Source organism: Rhopalosiphum maidis, chromosome 1, assembly GCF_003676215.2.
Source record: "Rhopalosiphum maidis isolate BTI-1 chromosome 1, ASM367621v3, whole genome shotgun sequence".
Classification (NCBI taxonomy): domain Eukaryota; kingdom Metazoa; phylum Arthropoda; class Insecta; order Hemiptera; family Aphididae; genus Rhopalosiphum; species Rhopalosiphum maidis.
This window is the reverse complement of record NC_040877.1, coordinates 13969613-13992179: the sequence shown is the minus strand read 5'-3', so window position 1 is coordinate 13992179 and position 22567 is coordinate 13969613. Positions and strand designations below refer to the sequence as shown.

Here is a 22567-nt window from a genome sequence, read left to right as displayed (position 1 = left end):
AACACTATGCTAAATTTAAGTAAACACTACGTATAACTGAAACTGATTAGCCATTAACAGAAACCAGAAACATCAGAAACAGAATAACAGAAGTAAGAATAAGAAACTATTGAAGTATTGACCGTAATGTCCAAAAGAATTTTTATTGTTTAATATTCATTATTTATGTTAGTTCAAATATATTATTAAATAAAAAATAGTTAACGAGTTAGTCAAATTTAAAAAAAATATAAAATGGTAAAGCGCAAGAGTGAAGTAGCTCTGGCTGACGCCGAACAGAATAAATCAGTCAGAGAAAAGTATTTGAAGACCGATAAGGTAAGTCCAGTGAATCTTAGTAGATTTGGCCGTTAATATTTAGTTATGTTGATTTTGTTGAATTTAATTCTGTTTCGTTTACTGCAGTCTAATGTCCGCACATCGAGTCTGTATATGCCTATTATGGCACTGGAAGGTCACGATGGTGATATATTTGCCACAAAATTTCATCCCGAAGGGGATTACCTGGCGTCTTCGGGTTACGACAGAAAAATTTGTGAGTACATGTTTGCCATTGTATATATTTATTTAAATAAACAACATGTTTCAGTCATATGGAGTGTGTATGGTGAATGTGAAAACTTGGGAGTCCTCACTGGCCATTCTGGAGCTGTTTTAGATATGAAATTCTCCACTGATGGAACATTAATATACACAAGTAGTACTGATATGACTGTTTCTTTTTGGGATATTTACAAGGGTCAAAGAGTCAAGAAACTTAAAGGTATTCTATGATATTCATTTGTTATTGATTATTTAATAAGTAATGAGTAATTTCAATATTTAGTATCTATATTGGTTTTTGGTAATGATCTTAATGCATTTGTTTAGTATGAATGTACATGATACGTTGATTAATTTACTAATAAGTAGTTAGTTTTTTTTTAAGTGTTAAAAGTTTAATAAGAAAACTCGTATTTTAATATATATTATTCATGTAGCCAAACTCTTAACAAATACATAACTATTAATTTAACATTTCCTAATCATAGAATTGGAAATAATAAATTTATAGATTCATACCAAATAATTGGCTAGTACTTGTTTCTATCTTTTATATTTATTTTTGTTCCCATTTATATACAATATATTTTTTATTTGATTGAATGTAAAATATTTCTTTTTAACATAATTTGTTTTTGTAGGACATACTGGGTTTGTTAATTCCTGTGATTCTGCAAGACGTGGACCTCAGATGATCACAAGTGCTTCAGATGATTGCACCATAAAAGTATGGGATCCTAGAAAACGCGGAGGCGATGCAGTAACTACATTTAATAATAATTATCAAGTGATGTCTGTATGCTTTAATGATACAGCTGATCAAGTTATAACTGGTGGTCTAGATAACGAAATAAAAGTAATATTATTATTTATGTATTTTAGTATTACTAATATCTAAAATGTTTAATATAACTGTTTATAATAGATTTGGGATTTACGTAAAAATGCGTTACTTCATCGTTTACCTGGCCATACGGATACAGTAACCGGACTTGAATTGTCACCTGATGGCTGTTATTTGCTATCTAATGCAATGGATAATAGTTTGAGAATATGGGATGTGAGACCTTATGCACCTGCTGATAGATGTTTGAAAGTCTTCTCAGGGCATACTCATAATTTTGAAAAGGTAAATACATTGAAAAGAATATTAAGTATACATTTATTTGACTAATTTTATACTTATTTGATTTTAACGTGTTTTTTAATTTTTGTTATAAGAACTTATTGCGGTGTGCATGGTCACCTGACGGTTCAAAAGTGTCAGCGGGCTCAGCTGATAGATATGTGTATATTTGGGATGCAAATACTCGTAGAATATTGTATAAGTTGCCAGGTCATAATGGAAGTGTAAACGATGTGGATTTCCATCCAAAAGAACCAATAAGTAAGTAAAATGATGAAGTTTATAGGCTGTTTTATTAGGTAGTAATAGCATAGCATATAATTGCAAAGTAGGGCAACTTATATAATGCCATGTTTATATAATTATTTTTAATAATAAGTTTAAGAATTTTTAATTACTGTTACAAGATAAACTATCATTATTTTAATAGTATTGAATCTATTGTGAATGTTTGATGGTACTATAACTTGTCATTTTACAAATTTTTAAAGAGTAAATATTAAATTAATAAATTAAATATTATTGTAGTAATAGTAAAACACTATTTAATTTTAAATACAGATTTTTTTTTTTTTAATATTAAGAAGCGTTTATGTGAATGCAGTAATTTTAGAGTTAATGTATGATAAAAATAGGGTTCTTTCTTTTAAAATTAGTCTTAACAAAACTATTATCATTTTAGAAAATTCTTGCAAGCGCCATGATTTACTTAAAATGAAATAGATATTTTTTCACTGCCAACTATTTTTGATCGAGTAAGACATCCCCTACCTCTTAAGGGATATTACTTATACTATAATCACTTGTATAAATGAGAAAAGTATCTTTTGTGTTAATTAATTAATGATTAGAAACAAATTAGTTAGTGGATATTGAGTGAGCTAGATGAAAAACAAAAAATAACTTAGATCAGAAATGTTTAATGTTGATGTTGCAATCATTAATTTAAAATTAAATATTTAATCAATAGTCATTCAAGTATAATTGACTGGTAATCATTGTCTCATTGTATCTTATGGCAATATGTCACTAATGATTACAACTTTAAAAAATGTACATGTAAATAATTAATATAACATGTCATGTGCATTTATCAATGAAATTGTTTGTTATTTATGATTTTTATTTTTTTAGTTATGTCTGGATCCAGTGACAAAGTTGTATATCTTGGCGAGTTTGATTGAATCCATTTGAAACTGAACTGACCCTATTGTAATTTTAAATTTATATTAAGGTATTTAAATTTTTCACTACTTTGTATTTATACAATTAAATTCTGTCATATAATAAAATGTATGTTTATATTTTAAATTTTGATTTTAGTATTTTATGTATATTCAAAACCCACAAATAATGAAATATGTATACATTTTATATTGAGAGTATTGTTTATTTTTTAAATTGTTCTTTGAACTATTTGATTATAAAATATTTTTAAGATGGAGGAAGTATAAAAATAAAAATAATTTCATGAAGTTTGTACCCTTTTGTATAACATACTTTTTTTAAGTATAACAATCATTAATATATTGTAATGAGTGAATAATAGTTATTCACATAAAATGAGGCAAATCTTTATGAAATTATTTTTATCAAATACCAATTTACAGATTTTTAATAACTGTATACTAAAAAATAATTTACACTGATATACTATAACATTAATTTGATGATTGTATTTAATATTGACTTATAATTCAAAAATAAATCGTTATTTACATAGTTACATAGGAATCGTGAAAAGTTTTAATTAATGATCTGCCTTGTGTAAATTGTAAAATAATGGTTTCAAGACTTTAAGTAGAATTGAAACTTTTACATTGGCCTTAAAATTACATTTTGTTAATCATACAAGTATACATATGTATTTCAATCTTAACTTAATTGACATTATAATGTCTACGTCTTAAATTATATAGTTAAAAATAAATTGGGTATAGCTTTCATTTAAATAGTACATTTTAAACTATTTTAGATATAAAATACTTTTACTTTTTTTTTATATTTTTAAGTTTCTAGTATTTATTCAATTTACCAATTTACAATGTTTCATGTATTTTTTCTTCATTTATTGAATAATATAATAACAAAATTATTTTTTACTTTTCTACAATGCCCACGTTATTAAACATACTAAAGGATTTTAATTAATTATAGTTAATAACCCTATTTTTCATGATGCATGTAAAAAATAAATAGAAATTTAAAAGGGTTATTGACTACAATTAATATTACATGCTGTATAAACTATGTAAGATGTATCATGAATATGTTAAAAGACATAATTAAATAATGTAATATTACAATTTAAATCTCAAATTGTCAGATGTGATATGTCCATTATCCACGATGTACCAAGCATATTCTATATTTCTATAACTCTTATCACAATCATTAATGATAGTTACTATTAAAATATGATAACTAGATAATAAGCTTTTAACAAATAATAATAAATCATGTGTCTTCGTTCAAACATTATACTACTGTACTAGATAGGTATATTATGTGTTATTTATAGTTGTATACAGAGTACTGTGTCATCATTCTTAATCATTGTGAACAATAGCATCCTTCTTTGGAGTTTTCTTTGATCCAAGACAAATATTTGGCAACTCTTGTGTATACTCCCGGATATCCAGGACGTGCACATCCGTGACCCCAGCTTACAATTCCTAAACGTGTAACAAATATCATATCATTATATAATTGTTATATATTTTATGTCGTTTATACAGAATTCTGTCTTATAGTTTTTGGCAGAAAGTATATTGTATGATATGCACGGGTAAACGTTAAGGTAATAACTTAAGTATATAAAACCTATATAGCAGATTTTTAAGTCAATCAAGTTGGTTCTTTGGTGGATTAAAAGTAAAAAAGTTATTTTAAATACTGACAAAAAATAAATATAATGGAAAAATTGTGATGTTTATGTTAAACCAGTATTTGGCAATATTATCATAATAAATGTAGTTTAAATTTTGACTCATAAAATGATGGTTTTCTTGTTTGCTTTTGGTGGCTTATAAAACGAATAACTGTAGATACTTGAAATTTTCATCTTAATATTTTGTATCTTTTTTGGCTATGTATAAACATTTGAAATTTTCATTTTTTTTTTTTAGTTTTTCTTTTGTGGGAATTGTTAAATAATACAGGTTAAGTAATAGCCAATAGATACTTACACTATATAAATTAAATTAATTACAGCTATACCTAGGTACTTAATTTAATTCGTGCAGCCGTGCAGGTCATTGACACTGTGTAATATATAGTTCGCAGTAACGATACTTAAATCTACTTCTGTATAGTTATGTTATAATATATAATTATTATCGTCCACATAATAATTGCCGACGGCAATCAATAAATAAATTAATAATAATTATTATCATTAATTAATTTGGTACCTACTTAAAACCCTATTATTCATAAATAACGTTTTGTTTATTTTATCTTTTAGATTTTTATTTTTAAATATTTTAAAATACAGATATTAAATCTTCGGGTTACGGGTGCGAAGCGGATTGGGGGCAGAGCGCGCTAGTTATATTGCCTATAATATAGGCAATATATTACTATGGTATTATTTATTCATATTTTGATATTATCTGTTGCATATTACACCACGTAATAGCACTACTAATAGGTATAAACCGCACTACTGCAGTATAAAATAGAATGTTATGCATTTTTTAAATTTATTGTCAAAATCCCGATCAACGTCAAACATATACTTATTGATTTGTATAAATTCATTAATTATCGTTTTATTGTTGCAAACCATCATTTAGCTCCCCCGAAATCCGATTCCGTTGCGTTATCTGCCTGTAATATTATATTTCCAAAAATACATCTATCCGCAGCACAATAGTAAGACGCATATTATTATATGTATAATAAGTACGATAATAATCAAATGCGTACCGATGATCTCGAACCGTTTGTTGTCCATGAGTCTCATCAGCGGGCCGCCGCTGTCGCCCTGGCAAGAGTCCTTGCCGCCCATTTCGTGCCCCGCGCAAATCATGTTGTCCGTGATCAAATCGCCCGTGTAATTGGTTTTGGCGCACTTTTCGTTGTCAATGATCGGCACGTCCACCTGTCTCAGGTGACACGACGGACTTCCGTTCTCATACAGCGTACCCCAACCCGCCGCCTTTCCTATACCGTTGCTGTATGTGTCGTCTGTAACATTATTCATAATATTGTCGTATTATTATTATATTTTATCATCGATAGCGATGTATATTACTATAGCATTATAGCCTACAAAGGTACATTGCAGAACGACTTTTGATTTAGGTATACCGTACGCATAAATCACAAGTATAATATTATTAAATACCATATTTAGAGACACTTGAAATTTATAGCGATTTAAACGTTATTCCTTTATGTTGAAATAATTGTACATAGGTATTTGTTTTCTGTGAATTGTCAAAGCTTTTTTTTTTGGGGGGGGAGGTGGGAGTGGGGGTTGTAAACTCGGCATTACTACTACATGGAAATTGATGAAAAATGAAATTTTAAAGTCAATCATGGTTTTAAATTACATAGGTACATATAGGTTTTTTTTTTTAATTTCATGAAATTTTCCAGAGAATGTCCCTCTGTAAAATAACCAATGTCTCGGAAAGGGATTCTTTCGTCGTTAGTCAATAGTTTGCCTCAGACTAGTGGTCAACATACAAATTCAGGAATTAGGGCCATTTCTGCAATAAATAATGTAGGTATATATAATATATGTATTGTGTTTATAATATTTACAATACACACCAAAACAAATCTCTGAAGAAATTGAACGTCGGTCGAATCACTATAAGACTATACAGAGCAACAGCGTATTCGTGTATATTTAAACCGATATCTGACTTGCAAGCCTCAAGCACACGAATAATTGCGGGACTGACAATAGTGTTTGATGCATTGGACTTTTCACGACCTGCACTGTTGGTGGTTTTCCGTGCGTTGTATATATTATACGCGTAAATATGTATTACTTTGTTGGATGGTCGCTTACGCCCGCGTCAATGATGCGTCATTGCTATGAACTGAATACATTATTAATTATGAAAACCGATTTTGTAGAAAGACTAACGGGTGCTCTGCAATACTGTGTATAATTTAGGTACTTATTTTAAATCAACTGTTCATATCTTATATTTAAAAATTTGTTTATAATTAAGGGCCCCTTACGGGTTTCTCGTAAGGAAAAAATTAGGCTTATTATTGAGCAGGTTTCTATTCATCCAGATTATTTTACTCCTTGCTGACGAGTGGTGGAAGAAAATATTAATAAAATTTATCCGTTTTCTTGATCCCTAACATAATATGTGTCTAAACTTAGTCAATATATGGCTGAGGATCATCTGCAATATTGTTTAATTGTTATAAATTCGATGATTTATATATTAAGCCAATGTTAAAATGTTACATTTTTCTTTTTAAGGTAACATATTATATTATTACTAGTGTACTTACTACTTAGCCCTATTTTTATTGAGTGGGGAGAGGGGGAGAGCTGAGAAATTGTGTTACCTTAACTAACCAAAAGTATTTCATAAAAAAATGTCTACCTTAAAAAATTAGTCATGGTGGGGTTATCTCTACCAAGTTTGTACGCCACTACATCTTGCAATAATTTATAATATGAAATATCTAATCTTTAAAAAACCAGTTAATTAAAAAGACGCTCTCAAGAATTTTTTAAATAAGAAAACTATTAAGAAAATTTCTTACTTTGGAATATGAAATTAAAAATACAAATTAATGTTTGAAAAATAATTGTTAATACTCGGTGTAGGTACCTACTCTGAATAATGTACATTATATGTAGGCGGAGTATTATAATACTATAATAAAGTATTAAATTATAATTTAATGAAAATGTTTATTTAACATTATACGTACTTGCATCAGTCGGTAAACAAACGGGCTTTATGGTCGCGGTCATCGGCACTCGGTCATTGAGTCTTAACAGCGCCAAATCGTTTTGGAAATTCAGGTAACTGAACTCACCAACGATAGACCTCAAGACGAAACGGGTTTCTGGTTTTCTGGTGGCATTGCAATAATCGTGTTCGCCAAAGGTGACTTTGATCAGTGGCCAAAAGAATCTATAAATAAGAAATTATAATTTATATATATATATACCGCGAACGGAGTTATTTGGTTGTAGTTATTGTTATTTGTACACATGATAATAATTTAAATAGTCAATCGACGAAAAATTATAATAATCATGAGTTCGGAAACATAAGTTATAAATTATTCCAATTTTTATTTACAGTTTATACTTTACCAATTCTAAAATTAATGTTTATCTTAGAAGAAAAAATAATATTATCAAAATATTCATTGATATTCATTTTTATATTCTTCGAATAATTTCTGAGTTCAAGTTTTGTTTAGTTTAGCTACTATTTATTTTTTGTTTATAGGTAATCTCGTTGTGACTGGTAACTAAATATAACTAAATGAGACTTTATAAAAAGGATACCAGAAAAGAGAAAACTGTACGGAGAGTAAACTAAAATATGTATTGTGTATTCTATCTCCGCCTTTTAATTTTAAAGGGATACGAAACAGTTTTAAGTTTTAACGCATTTAAGAATTTTCTTACATCAAAGAATTATATTTAGGGTTGAATTTTTGGTTTTATAAAACAAATAATGAGGACTCAAACATGTATGTAAAGTTTATTTGTTTGTTTGCATTGAACTCGAAGTGAACTTTTCTGTGTTTAATGTTTATTGTTATATATATATATTATGTATAGGTATATTGATATACATTTAATAACCGAAAGGCGAATACCAATTTTTGGAGTTTATTAACTTCGCTTTCGGAATGTACATTACAACAACACAGAACATAAAACATAAATTTCTCAAGTTATTTCAAACCAGAGAAATAGTATGTAGCAAATTAAAATAATAAAATGCACCAATATAAATGTACGTACTTATATGGCTGTACATAATATGTAAAAATAATTTTAATTTATCAATATTCTGTAAATCACATTAGTATATTATTATCTAATACATTATAATCATGAATATTAAGAATGTACGAATCAATCATTTAACTATAAAATAGATTGTACATTTTCGAGATTTTAACGAATTTCTTAAAAATATAAAAAACTTAAAAAAAATTATGAGTAAGTATGCATTTTTCATATTATTTACCTAATTAATAAATGAACAATTTACGAGGAACCTTTTACTGAACTTTCGAGCATTTTATCCAAAAACATAATTTTATCATTTGCAAATTAAAATAAAACAAAAACAAGTTGAAAATTTAAAACATTTATGAATAATTCAAAAAGAGCTAAATTATTTTGTGTTTATAGTTAATGCTAACATGAATATTCAGTGAAAATGTCAAGTCTTTCGAACACGAGATTTAAGATGTGTCATTTGCCCATATCGTATACTAATTACTAAATAGTGAAAAAAAACCTGTGCTTTAAATCTATGAATTATACAAATCATCATTATCGTCATTGTACAAATGCAGTTATAATAGGTACCCTTTGACACAGTGAGCGGCTGTCAGCACGTATCTATCGTTGATCAGTGTACCGCCGCAGTAGAATTGATTGAAATACGACAGACGGACCATCCAGGGGTATTCGTGCACGCCCGATGGTTCGCCGCCCACGATCTTCGTGTCGACGTTCGGAGATCCGCAACCTGTTTACATTTTTCGCACAGAACACGTGTAGGTATTAAACATTTTATAGTTTAAAATAGCGAGTGTACATAATAAAATGTATATTGTCGAAAAGAAAATACGACTTTAAAATATCGTATGAAAGCACATTACCATTGAATAATATTCTATGATATCGTGCACGTGTAGTGTGTCTAATAATTATACGCCAATTTTATATCAATATATTATTATGATAAATTGTGTTAGGTACGATGTGTGTATTGCAGGTTTGAACTTTGGTTAACAACTTTTACAATTATTTATCGAATACTTCGTTATATTTCTCTTAGATTAATTTAGTTTAAATAAGAAATTATATTATTTTTGAAGGATCAAATTTCTTTGTAAAGACTTTTCGGTACACTTTTACGGAGAATTTTTTCTATCCTCTTTACAATATATTATACAATATGGATAATGGACGATAATGTACCTGACAGTTGACTGCACGTTACACAATGGGTATAACGAGGCTTGGTCACCAGAAAAGAGGACAATAATATAACATTGTAAACGGGTGCTGTTACACCAACTACTGTTTTTTAATACTTACACGTCTTGAGAAAAGAACTTGTGTAATGAGTACTTACTTATTATACTCGTATTTTAATATATTAATATATATTTTATATTTATAATAATAAATAATATGTATAAATATATTATAAATTTATTTCTTATATTTTAATATAATAATATAATAGTTATTCAACCACATTTGAAAAAAATAGGTATGTTTAAAACTTTAAATTATTAATAATAAATTATGAAACCGTTATACCACGTATAGTAATCTACTGTCATGTGGTAAATTACCATATTTTACTGGACTCGATGCGCAGAAAAAGTATTATTATAAAAGGTACATATTTGAGTACTACTATTAATAATATTATACGTAAAAACTTATTTATAACGCATAATCCTAAGTTATCACATCAATGACCGTTATATTTTGATCGCATGTCATAATAATACGGTTATTAAACATCGTGCCGACACGGGACGGTGGCTTTGATTAAATAAATGTCAAAACGGTTTAAATACGCAGAGTTCAATTTCGTAAACGTCAAAGTCAAAACACTTTATGTATTAAAATGAAAATTACATTTACTCTTGGATTGTTGTGACGCCGAAAATAAAATTAACGTTAATTATTATCAGTTCTCTGCAAAGTGGTTTATCCGACAAGTTTTAAAATTTTATTTAGCGATCACGATTTTTAACTTCATTTTATTGTTAAGCTTTGCTATGGAACATATACAACTTTGTATGTATTTAAAATTTGCTTTTGTGTTGTAAATGATAAATTACAAATATTTTCATCGTTTTCACAACTCAAGCATGTGTCGTGTACCTATTTTATATTTTTATACTTACTGATTGTTTTTATTTTAAAATTAAACAGATGACAAGTTTTTTTTTTATCAAGTAATATGTATACTCAGTTCACAATTTATTTTAACCGTCAACTATGCGTAATAAAACGATTCAGTTATTATTTTTGCCAAGTTTTAAGTCATATTCTAAAAAATATTATATCTCATATAATGTACAGTATACATAATACATTGTATAATATAGAGTAAGATAGTAATATATGTATAGAATATACCTTATTACCTGTTTTATCATCCAGGGGCTAGAATATACTTGAATCTATATAAATTAAAATGAAATGCTGTTCGTTAGTAAGCGTATATATAAATGTATAATTTGAAACTGATGGACCGATTGGACTCATTTTGGTTTTCAAATGTTCGTAATAGATCAAATAAAGTTTTTACAAGAAGAAGAAAATGTTTGTTAATCGAAAATTGAAAAATTCTGGGAAAAGTGTAAGAAAATTTTGAAAAATTAAGATGTGTCTTTTAAATTTTTATAATATATTTGATAGACTTATCAGTCAACTAGATAAAAATCTTGTAAAAGAAATTAATATCGTAACATTTTAACGGAAATTATGTAGCTTTTAAGGTTAAGTTCTTTGGTTTTTTAATAATAATAATAATAATAATAATAATAATGATAAATAAGTAAAATGTCACATATATACATAAAAATCATTAGCTATACCTACTATCATATTCTTGAATTTAGACAAGTATTTTTTTTTATCTGAAAGAAGAAGACATTTAATAGTCCCCATTGAACTCTTATTCTTTAACTTATTACAAATAATGGTATAAGCACTATAAACAAATTTGTAAAAATGCTTAAATTTTTTTTATAGACATACTATAAAATTTGAGATTAAAATATTAAAAACGGAGGTAAATGTAATTTATAGAATATTTCCCTCTATTGATTAAAAAAATAACGAGATTTGGTCGATTCTACAATTATATACCGTATAGAGTATATTTTTGAGGAAAAAATGATATCAGCGTCGGGTGCTTTGCCACTTATTTTTATTATTTATGGATTTCTTTAATTTTAGTACTTGACATTTGTAATATTTTATTCATCGTATTGGTATCGTTTTCGTATAGTACTATATGTTATAACTTCTTTACATTTTGTGAAAATCTTGAAGATTTTTTAGTGAATTCAAAAATTAAAACCTTTTAAGTATATCAATTATTAGTTCTAACGATATAATGTGTAATGGAGTATTTATAATTTCTGTACTCGTTAAAAGTAGAAATTTGATTGATATCCTTTGAATGAATTTCTTTTTATGTCTCACTAAGTTGCATTAAATTATTTTATATAATATTAAATATATATTAAACTCTACTAATGAAAAAAATCTGAATAAATGTAATACAATTTAAATAAACCTACTACATTTGGAGTTTACCGAAGTCGTTTATCGGCAGATTTTGTTTTATTAAAACGAAAAACAAGTTAAAATCAATTATTCTAACACTATTGTGATTATACCTATACATTCAACACGAATTGATTTTATATTGAAATAAAAGTCGTGCAAGTCTAAACGCAAGATGGATATGAATTATGTGATATTATTTGAATTAAATACAACGACCACGGCCATCTGGTACCTAGAAATATTCATGTATACTTACTACAGTCGCATTCCTGGCCGTTTTTGGTGATCAAATCCACGGCCACTTGAGGCGTAGGTTTGCGAAAACCGAAGTCTGTGAATACGTTTTTCAAGCCAATGCCCTGCGCCAAAAATCGCCGCGAAATATTAGTGGAATGTCAACGCATTGTTGACGTGTAATATTATCATTAAACACGCGCAATGCGGAAACCGAGGATTGATAAAGCATTACGATATATTATTATTTTATGATATTTAGGTACTTGCCTGTTGCGTTGCACATGCTATTACGAGCAGAACGCCCGCGAGAAACGAACCTTGGCGACTCGGTGTCATGACTGTGACCCGTAGCGGCCGCAAGTATTATACGTTTAACGGTATCGGACATCGTTAAAATTTATACACACAAATACACTGAGCATACACACACACACACACACACACACACACACACGTCTTGGACATAACAAACGGGAATCCACTTTTCTACACGCCAATTCAAGACCGACCGACGGGTCCGGTAAAAATATATATATATGTATATATTGATGCGCGTGTGTGTGTGTATTATATTAAAACGTGTTCGGATTGTGTAATGCGTCCGCGAGGCTAATAGACACGTTGTGTGCATTTTCTGCGGAATTTCAGAAATGCGTCTGACGGAAGTACCTGTCATACATATTATATTATATTATATTATATTATAAACGTTTACACGTCAAATGGGTACGCCGCGAGGCGGTGAAAGAAGATGAAAATAATATGAACGACAGAAACGATGACGACGAGCAACGCGTAACGTATACTCTTATACACTATACGCGAACACGCTGTGATATCGCAGAATTGTACATTATTTTACAATGTACACCTACAATGTACACCTAACAAAATATAATATCGATTGTATATTGTTCGTGATAATTTACTATTATGTCGTCAAAACTTGAAAGTGAGACGACGCGGCAGTGACGTTTTTTGTCTGCAGACGGTTACGTACGAGCATAAACGAAATAATAATAGACGGTTCGCACGGTGACGTGTATATTATATTATACAGTAAGTTTTATATAACGTTTCATTCGAGTTTTTCTTTTTCCAAACAAAACGTTTATTAAATGATAGTGAACACGGGATATAAAAAAATAAAAAAAATACAAGATCAAATAAATAATTTAATTTAAATACTTAGATATTAAGTAATAATACGATATAATATGTACAATACATTTATAACACTCGCAGAGATAAATTTTATACATTATTTTCCATTAACATGCCATTGTTATACTGCAATCCTGGCCGCTATCTAACGCACGCACAGGTATCTCGCATGTTCTTTTGGATCCAATCCAGATATTTGGTAACTCTGGTATACACGCCCGGGTAACCGGGTCTACCGCAACCGACGCCCCAAGACACTATGCCTGAAAAAAACGATACGTTATTAAAAATGACGACGAATAAAACACGATTATGGGTAACCGATTGTTTGACCGAATTTAATATTGCCGTCTATACTGAGTAAGTCATTGAACAGTGGACATTCGTCATCTCGAAAAGTTTTCAAGTCTTAGAAAATATTTTTTTTACACAAATCGAAGTCATAACAAAATCAATTTTTTATTATTTACTGCTTTAGTAAGAGCAATTATTTTAAGTTTAAATACTTACAAAAATTAACCACCTGCCCGTTGGAAATGAAATATTTTCAAAATTTTAATATTTATGGAAACAACGAATGTTTGCTATTAAGAGAATCACCCTCTGTACAATTACGGTTTATATAATATGATATTATATTATACTCACCGACTATTTCCAACTTGTCATCGACATCGCTGTTTATTAACAAAGGACCTCCACTGTCGCCCTGCAACAACAAAAATTAACATTATTGAATACGCCTGTACATAGATTGGTGGACGACGCGAATGTGTCACAAATCGTGAGTAAGAGTGTTGACAATTTTCGGTTTCGTGTAAAAAAATGTTTAGATTATTTTAGTGTTTTAAAAAAACAGTTTCAAACACGTTCCACCTTCCACGTGGGAAGTACATAATAATAGATAATTATAGATAAAATATGTGGATTAATCAATTGAAATATATTACATGACGATGACGCTTATCAAATACTACGAACGCAGTTATACATTAGAAAGTTCCCGGGTTGCTTTTTCTAGAAAATAACAGGGTGTTGATGTTATAGACGTTAGATTGAGACCGGAAATTTTGATAATAATGATATGTATAGGTAGTGGTTATTGTGACCTCGCTCGTTGCGTATAATTTTATATTATGAATCATGGTTTGTCAGAAACGGACGTCTCATTCCCGGGACCACGGTCTTTAATCGTCAGACCGGATTAATATAACAACGATGTAACAATTTATTAATAATGGTTTTTTAAAAAATGTTCGAAAAAAGATACACAAGTCGAATATTTAGCCGAGTGTATTTATTTATATGTGAAAATAGGCATAGTATGTTGAGTTGCTGGAGTGTTGAATTTGTGTATGTATAAAAGAACTGGAGGTCAAAATGCGATTATTATACGCAAAATTCAAAATATTAACTAACCTGACAAGAGTCCTCAACTCCCTTTCCGGCGCAAATCATGTTGGCTGTGATCCTCTGTGGTCGGTATTTTGAAGCCCTGCACTGCGCCAGCGACAGGATCGGTACTTGAACTTCTTGCACGACGTCCGCTAGATTTCCACCTTCTGACAAACGTCCCCAACCGACTACGGTTCCCACTTTTCCGGACGGTTCGCGAGCTACACATAATATCAATTATAACGATGGTTATTTAACGGGCTTACGATAAGAGTTTGGAAAAGTCGTTCTATAGCGATTTTTCTGATTTATTATCGCTATCGTTTTTGTGCAAACCATAATAACGGACGTACGGACGTATACATTGTATCAATGAATATGTCATGGATACCAGTTTGCTGGTTATAGGTAGTAATTTTTTCGATTCCTGGATTTTAGTGTGTAATTATATTGAAAATTTCGTTTTTAAATTTTCTAAACTCTACAGTTTTTTAAGTACCTATAGTTAAAGTTATCATTATAAGTTATCATTAAGTTATCCATAAAATCATTATAATGTAATATTCATTCAAAGCAGATCATGAGGAAAAGACGAAAGAAAAGTTAAATTATTTTTCAGGCATAAATAATCACATTATAATACGAAGAAGGTAGAGGAGTGAACCGTTATTGAAACGTCCCAGGGCAAGTCGCGGGCAATATTGTAGGATATAGAAAACGATAGACAAGGTGTGTGGGATTTTCAAAGTTTATTATTATACCGCTGGCAATGATTTCGTCGCACTCCACTAGGTTTTATTAAATCGAATACAGTAAGTATGTACTTACTAGCTATCGGCAAACATATCGGCCTCACTGATTTGGTGAACGGTACCGCCTTCCGCAGCCGCAATAGAGCCACGTCGTGGTTGTACGAGTTCACGTCAAAGTTCCGATGACGCACGATCGAAGATACCATCCTGGTGATCGTTTCACCGTCGTTCGACGTGCTCTGGTCGTGATCGCCGAATATCACACGTATACGAGATTTTTTCAATCTATAAATATCACCATTCGTTACATTATATATTTTTATATACAGCCGTTATTGCTTGTTAAAAGACGATAATATATTTTATGCATAGCACGACGAGAAAGAATAAAACGCCGAATCACCATGTATAATAATATGCTAATATATATCATATAGTATTATGCTTCGGTTAATATAACGATGATACGCGTGTAGACAACTACAAATGTTATTCCATTAACAGTAAACTGCAGTCCAGAGGAAAATAGAAGTATTTTTTCTTTCTTTAAATTTATGGATCTTAATCATATGATATACGCCTGTTTATCATTATAATACGAAAACAAGTGTGAATGTGTGTTTAACTTTCTCCAAGTCCTCGATTAACAATAACTGGTACAAACTCGAAATCACGCTGCCTACACACACACACACACACACACACACATACACACACATATATATATATATATACATATTATTATGTTTTATAACGAGTACCAGTAAGAGTAAAAAAAGTAAATACTCAACCGAATGCGATTTTTTACACCGATAAAAGCACATCAAACGTTTAATATCGTATTCAATGGTATGCGACTAAATTTTTAATTACCTATTGTATTCGATCTAATATAATATAATTTTATAATATGTTTTGTAATAATAATTTATAAAATGATATCGTAGAAGATATACCGATCGCAATCGCTGCTATGTGTACAACAGCCGTAGGTACGTTTTAAATTTTAATTGACAAACACGCGGAAATACACATACGCGTGTGTGTGTCTGTGAACGATGTTCGCGTTTTGTGAAATGAAAATATGTACGTTTCGTGTATTCGAAATTGTTTTTATGAATAATTTCGCAATGGAAAGTTATTATGCGCGCGTGTTATAGGTACCGCGGCTATCATATCTATTGGATGCATATTATAACCTCGTTGTTTACTCCACGCTGGTAAAGCAACAATTTAGGACGAAATCTCTCGGTATGGCGACGGCCAATTGAAATACAGTAGGTTTATAAACGTATATAATATGTAATGACGGTGCGAATCGATAGTGGAAATGCAATACTACGCGTCGAATATTATAATATTATACGGCAATATACGGGTATACCGTAATCGGCCGATGCAAATACAGCGGGTATCATCTACATACATACGTAGTGATTCGCATATGTGCCATATTACCTATTACTGTACGCTAATTTTCACAGTCGACTTATATGTTTCTGATAAATACGCAGTTTTCGAAATATTATCATTACTACCTAATACATTTTAATGCAACTTACACATTTTTACAATGGCGATTTGATAAAACTCTGATGCAAAATAATTACCTTGAGCAGTTGTCCTGTACATTTCGGATATATCTATAGGTACTTAAGATATAACTCGAGATTCGATGAGCGATGCACCTACTATAATATCTAGTACATAGACCATTCACTGAAGGACTTTTAGTCAAGCCATCTATAGAACTGTCGTAAATATCTGATTAAGCGATAACTATATTTAAACGTAGAAGTATATAACACTTTTAGAAAATCATTTTGCTTCAGATAATTAAATTAAAAATAAAGCAGTCATTGAAAAGACTAAAACGTCACGATCGTAAAAAAAGAATACCATATAAGTCATTCTCCAGACTGTGTATTTTGTTTTTGAAAAATAAAAACCGATTAAAAAAGTTACTGACGATACTTAAACGAATCAACTCATATACTGTACTACTGCAGTAAATACCTTCACATATCTGACCGCATGCGTTTGTGGTTTTTTTAAGTGATTTTTACGGTACAATACAGGTGCCTATATCATTATTACGTTAACGGTTGTTCCGAAATCAGAGACGAACAATAATGATGATGATGATGATGATGATGATAATAATAATAATAATGGATCGGTGTCACGCATAGTATGTAGTATGGGTTCATGATGTATTTACAAAACGCGCGCGCCAACATATTATATATAAATAGTGTAAGACCGCTTCTAAACATCGATATCCATGTGTAATGTGTATGAGTGTATAGAAAGTTAGAAAACCCCAAATTCGTGGTCTGTACCGATTATTGGTGGTATCACGACGACGATGAGGCATTCGAGTACCGTATAACGTACCGATAATCGGTCGTAGGTAATTAAAAATTAATTTCGTACAGCGTGCAGCGTGTACATGTTATATTGTATTATTGTAATATCGTAATTAAATGTTATCGACTGCTATTGGCCACCGCTGTACAACGAGTTGAGGGTCTTAAAACTTTCTATGCATAGAAGTAGACTCACTAGTTGCGCGTATATGAAAACGGCAACAGGTCTTTTTATCTCTCTCTCTTTCTTTGGTATACTCGTGCACACGTGACTATTTATTTAAAACGAATTGCTCAGTAATTTACCGTAATTTGGAGCTTGAGTACCTACCAGACTTTTTAAACAATATTTTCTTGTATCTTTGTTTTAGAAAACCAGATAAAAATAAATAATAATATTTTTTCTTAAACGAAACACTATGTTACGACCCTCAAAATCTCCGGAGACGTAAAATAGCCTAATTATTATAATAAATTATCTACTTGAACCATTTTTTGACCGATATATGTGATTATTTTAACGGACACTCTGTCTTATTGGTGCTCAGATTACACTACTATTATCTAACTCTTCTCTCCTCATGCAACACCCGGATCCCGGGTGTTATGATCATATAGTTAGTTACACGAGCCTATAAATGCACAAATATAATGTTAATATTTTTATATATTTTATCATTCACTACTATTTACTTATTGTATTAATGAATTATAGTTTGAGTGAAAGTGATAGATTTGAAAAAAATAAGCATTCGGTTATCATTTATCGCTACAATACCATATATTTATATATTATTATAAATTTATCATGACTGGTGTGTACTACAGTCATGTACTACAAGTTCATACATGTATATGTATGAAAAAAAAATATTAAATTAAATTAAATTTTACCATCATATGGGTTGTATTGATGAGTATTGAGTATAATATTGTAAATAAAAGAATATAGTTTTTGTTTTCGTTAAATTATCTTTAGATTTATATTTTTAATGTTTTACATTTAAATAACCAGTAAGTTATTATAATTATAAAATATTTTTTCAAATTACCTTTTATTAGTATTTAATAAAAATGTGCACTCACTTCCGAACGCAATGAGCTGCAGTCAGTACGTAATCGCTGTTGATGAGTGATCCACCACAGTGGAAATGACCTTCATACACGAGTTTCGCTACCCATGGGTACTTGTGTACCCCGGTGGGGCGACCGCCCACTATGCGGATTTCTTGATTGGGCACTCCACAATCTATACACAGATAAACGTTTTAAAAGTCGGATGATTAAAAACAATTATACTTTATAGAGTGCTATGGAAGCTATATAAGATATTTAATCAGTCTCGAGTAAAGATACTAGTAGAAGGGCGGCCAATATCACCATAATATTTTTTCGACCCTTTAGTTTTGATAATATGGTTTGATTCTCATAAATTTGGAGAAGACCGCCATATTTTATCAGAATTATAATAAACAATAAAAGTACTAAAATTGTCGCTGTATCTTTGATAATTTTAAAACATAAATAATATGATTTATATGCGTTGTAGATATGAGTAGTGGTTATTTAATTAAAAAATGGGTAGCTGTAGCGGGTTTTATATGACGATGTCTTTTGTCTTGCCGACGAACTCTGTAGGTATACTGCGACAAAACAAAATATAATATGCACATAATAACACAGAATCCGAATAAAAACCAACTCGAAATCAAGGAGTGACTTTAACAACCGTATACAAATCATTGTGATGTCATATAAACGACCGAAAAAAGCAATGATAATGCTAAATGAAAATCCGTCTGATGAATGTACGTGTGTAATAATTTAAATTTATAAACGTCATTTGACGTGGGAGATATTGACGTGTGATATTATAAAACGATATAATATATCGAAAGCGTTGGTGTCGATTGAATAAAACCGATTTTATACATTGTGTGGTATGCGCGAAAGAAATGGGGAACCATCTTGTCAGGAAGTATTTCGAATGCTTTCCGTTACGAATTTAAAATATGCATTAATATATATTAAACGAATTTCGTCGTGACGGTAAAAGTATGATATTATGTATTTACATTCTGACCCGAAAACCGAGTAGCGCACTAGCGCCACTGTAGCCGGTATGGGAGGAGTTTCCGAAACACGTCCGGAAATCGGTAACCAGGTCGAACGGCGTCCCTAATAAGATTTTGACACAATAATATTGTGTTTATGATGGTTTATCGTGTCAGGTTAATATTAATATGCAATAACTAATAATGTAATCCGCAGGTAATATTAAATTATTATAAATATTATGTACTCACTGCAAGTGCAGTTGGACACCGGTAACTTCTCCTCGGGTTCGTAGCTGACCGAACCGAATATATCGTCGAAGAATATCCGCTTGTCGTCCTGCCTGTCTGGTCTGGACGTGCCGTCACCGTCGTCGTCCTGTGTAAAGAAAGTACAAACAATAAACACACACACATACTCATAAAGGATAAATAATCGTATATTCCAAAACGACCTGACACATAGCAATTTCTTCTCAATAACTTCTTTATAAAACCCGTATGCATACAGATGTCTAGGTTAGGTATAGTAGGGTGGGTCACGTACTCACGCGACATCGGATTGAAATTTAAATAGGTTAGGTTAGGTTAGGTTAGGTGTAATGATAGTAATTTATTTTAAGCGTTCGTCTCATAAAAACGTTATTTTGTTATTATAATTTTCTTTTTCTTAAACACACAACGTATATTGTTTTCTTTCTTTCTCGGCTGCAGCAGAGCTACTTTTACCATAGAAATGTAACACACCGTCCGGCGTCTCGATCTCGAACCAGTCATAAGCGAGAACGACAATGACGGCGATCTCGAGACGTGATTATTATTGATTATTCATAATTAGTGCATAGCCAATAGCCATCCTAGAATTGGTTAGGGCTATTGGAAAACGAATTATCCCCTTAGTTATCACAGCACGATATCATATAAATAATCACAGAGATTCCCAAAGTTTTAGTCAATTTAATCCATCGTGGTCACTTAGTTTCATGATACACCTAATAACACTGTGGCAACTATATTTGTTGTTCGATACTAAACAATAACAAAAGAGAATAAAAAAATTAGTTAGAGAATATCGGACGTTCAATACCTAATTGTAAATGTCGGTTAATAACTAATAAGTAATAAATACAACAACTATCAGCCTTTGCCGTGTCGAAATTTGCAACGGCAAATTTCTACGAAAAATCTGGATTTTTTTTACCGTTAATCCTCGCCTCGAAAATAATAAATTTACAGTTGGTGCGATTTCAGATAGCTGAAGACTTAGTATTGTGCTTACATGTGTGATATGAGATTTTCAAAATATACCTATACAGACGAAATAAAGTCGTATCACGAACAATGGGTATAACAACGTCTTATAACTGTCTCGTCACCCGCCTCTCACCACCCCGAGAGCACTGACATTCGTGTACCGACGAGGCGCGTTACCCCGCAGAAGCTTACCGTGGACGGGGTCGCCGGGGCGGCGGTGGCCGAGCCGTGGCCGACGGTCGAGGCGACGGCGGCGGTCAGCATGCACACGTGCACCACCATCAGCTGCAGCTGCTGCGACCGCATCGTCGACGGCGGCCGAGCACCATAAACGCGCGTTGGCCGCGGTCTGCGCGTCCGTCCGTCCGTGCGAGCGAGCGGTGTGGTTGTCGAGTGCGACGTGCGGCCGACCCAGCAGCGATGTACGGACGTTACGGCCGCGACGCGCGTATTACACACCGCGGGTAAGCGGTTACCTCCTATGCGAGCCGTGTGCACACACTAAACCGAGTTATCGCGTCGTACTGCGCGTCGCTGCCACTGAGACGGAGACGGAGACGACGGCGGCGGTGGCGGCGGTGGCGGCGGAAAGAAAGTGCACCCGCCAGCGGACCGGACGCGAGTAAAAGCGGACGTGCTCGCGCGAGGTACCGGTAGCTGCGTAATATCGTTGGTATTGTGGTCGCGGTATGTACCATACACGTACGTTTTATATATTGTTATATTATGTACCTGTACGACTCTGTCACCTACTCTCACTTTCTTGCGGACGCGACGACCTTGAAGCCGCCCCGCCACCGACGGCGGTCGACCGTGGCCCGAACCCGCAATAATATAATAAAATATGATAAATCATAAATTCGATGTATGTAATGTATGCGTATTATAATACCGTGGACGAATCTCGACGACACCGATTGTCACGAGATCGAAAAATTTCATTTCAAGCGACCGCTTATCGTTTTATATTCGATAACCTAACCTAGGGGCGATATTTTTTTGACGACACGGTGGCCATCGATTCGATAATTACCGTTCCCCCCTCACATTATACATAGGTACTCACACTTGGGTTTTACGCCCAAATTCAATTTGCTGTTGATATTAATTACTTTACTTAGTTAAATCATTTTTATCTATCAAATTTATAACTTGTCAAGTCGCCT

The 22567-nt window shown here is 31.5% G+C and overlaps 2 protein-coding genes across 2 annotated transcripts; one reads left to right on the top strand and one right to left on the bottom strand.

Annotated features, from left to right (window-relative positions):
* The first annotated feature begins 234 nt into the window (after positions 1-234).
* On the top strand, positions 235-2980 carry LOC113548419 (U5 small nuclear ribonucleoprotein 40 kDa protein). Its single transcript, XM_026949285.1, has 7 exons — positions 235-318; positions 406-535; positions 590-763; positions 1185-1399; positions 1469-1672; positions 1765-1930; positions 2804-2980. Exons 1-7 carry the CDS (start codon positions 235-237, stop codon positions 2851-2853), a joined length of 1023 nt encoding a protein of 340 aa, XP_026805086.1. The 3' UTR covers positions 2854-2980.
* Positions 2981-3757: 777 nt separating this feature from the next.
* On the bottom strand, positions 3758-22050 carry LOC113557777 (transmembrane protease serine 9-like). The gene is made up of 13 exons (XM_026963355.1): positions 21594-22050; positions 20400-20526; positions 19180-19342; positions 15801-16009; positions 14997-15193; positions 14226-14286; positions 13728-13840; positions 12681-12776; positions 12433-12535; positions 9216-9378; positions 7586-7791; positions 5600-5860; positions 3758-4344 (listed from the first exon to the last, which is right to left on the bottom strand). The coding sequence occupies exons 1-13, from the start codon at positions 21705-21707 to the stop codon at positions 4223-4225; spliced, it is 1935 nt and encodes a 644-aa protein (XP_026819156.1). The 5' UTR covers positions 21708-22050; the 3' UTR covers positions 3758-4222.
* Positions 22051-22567: the final 517 nt, after the last annotated feature.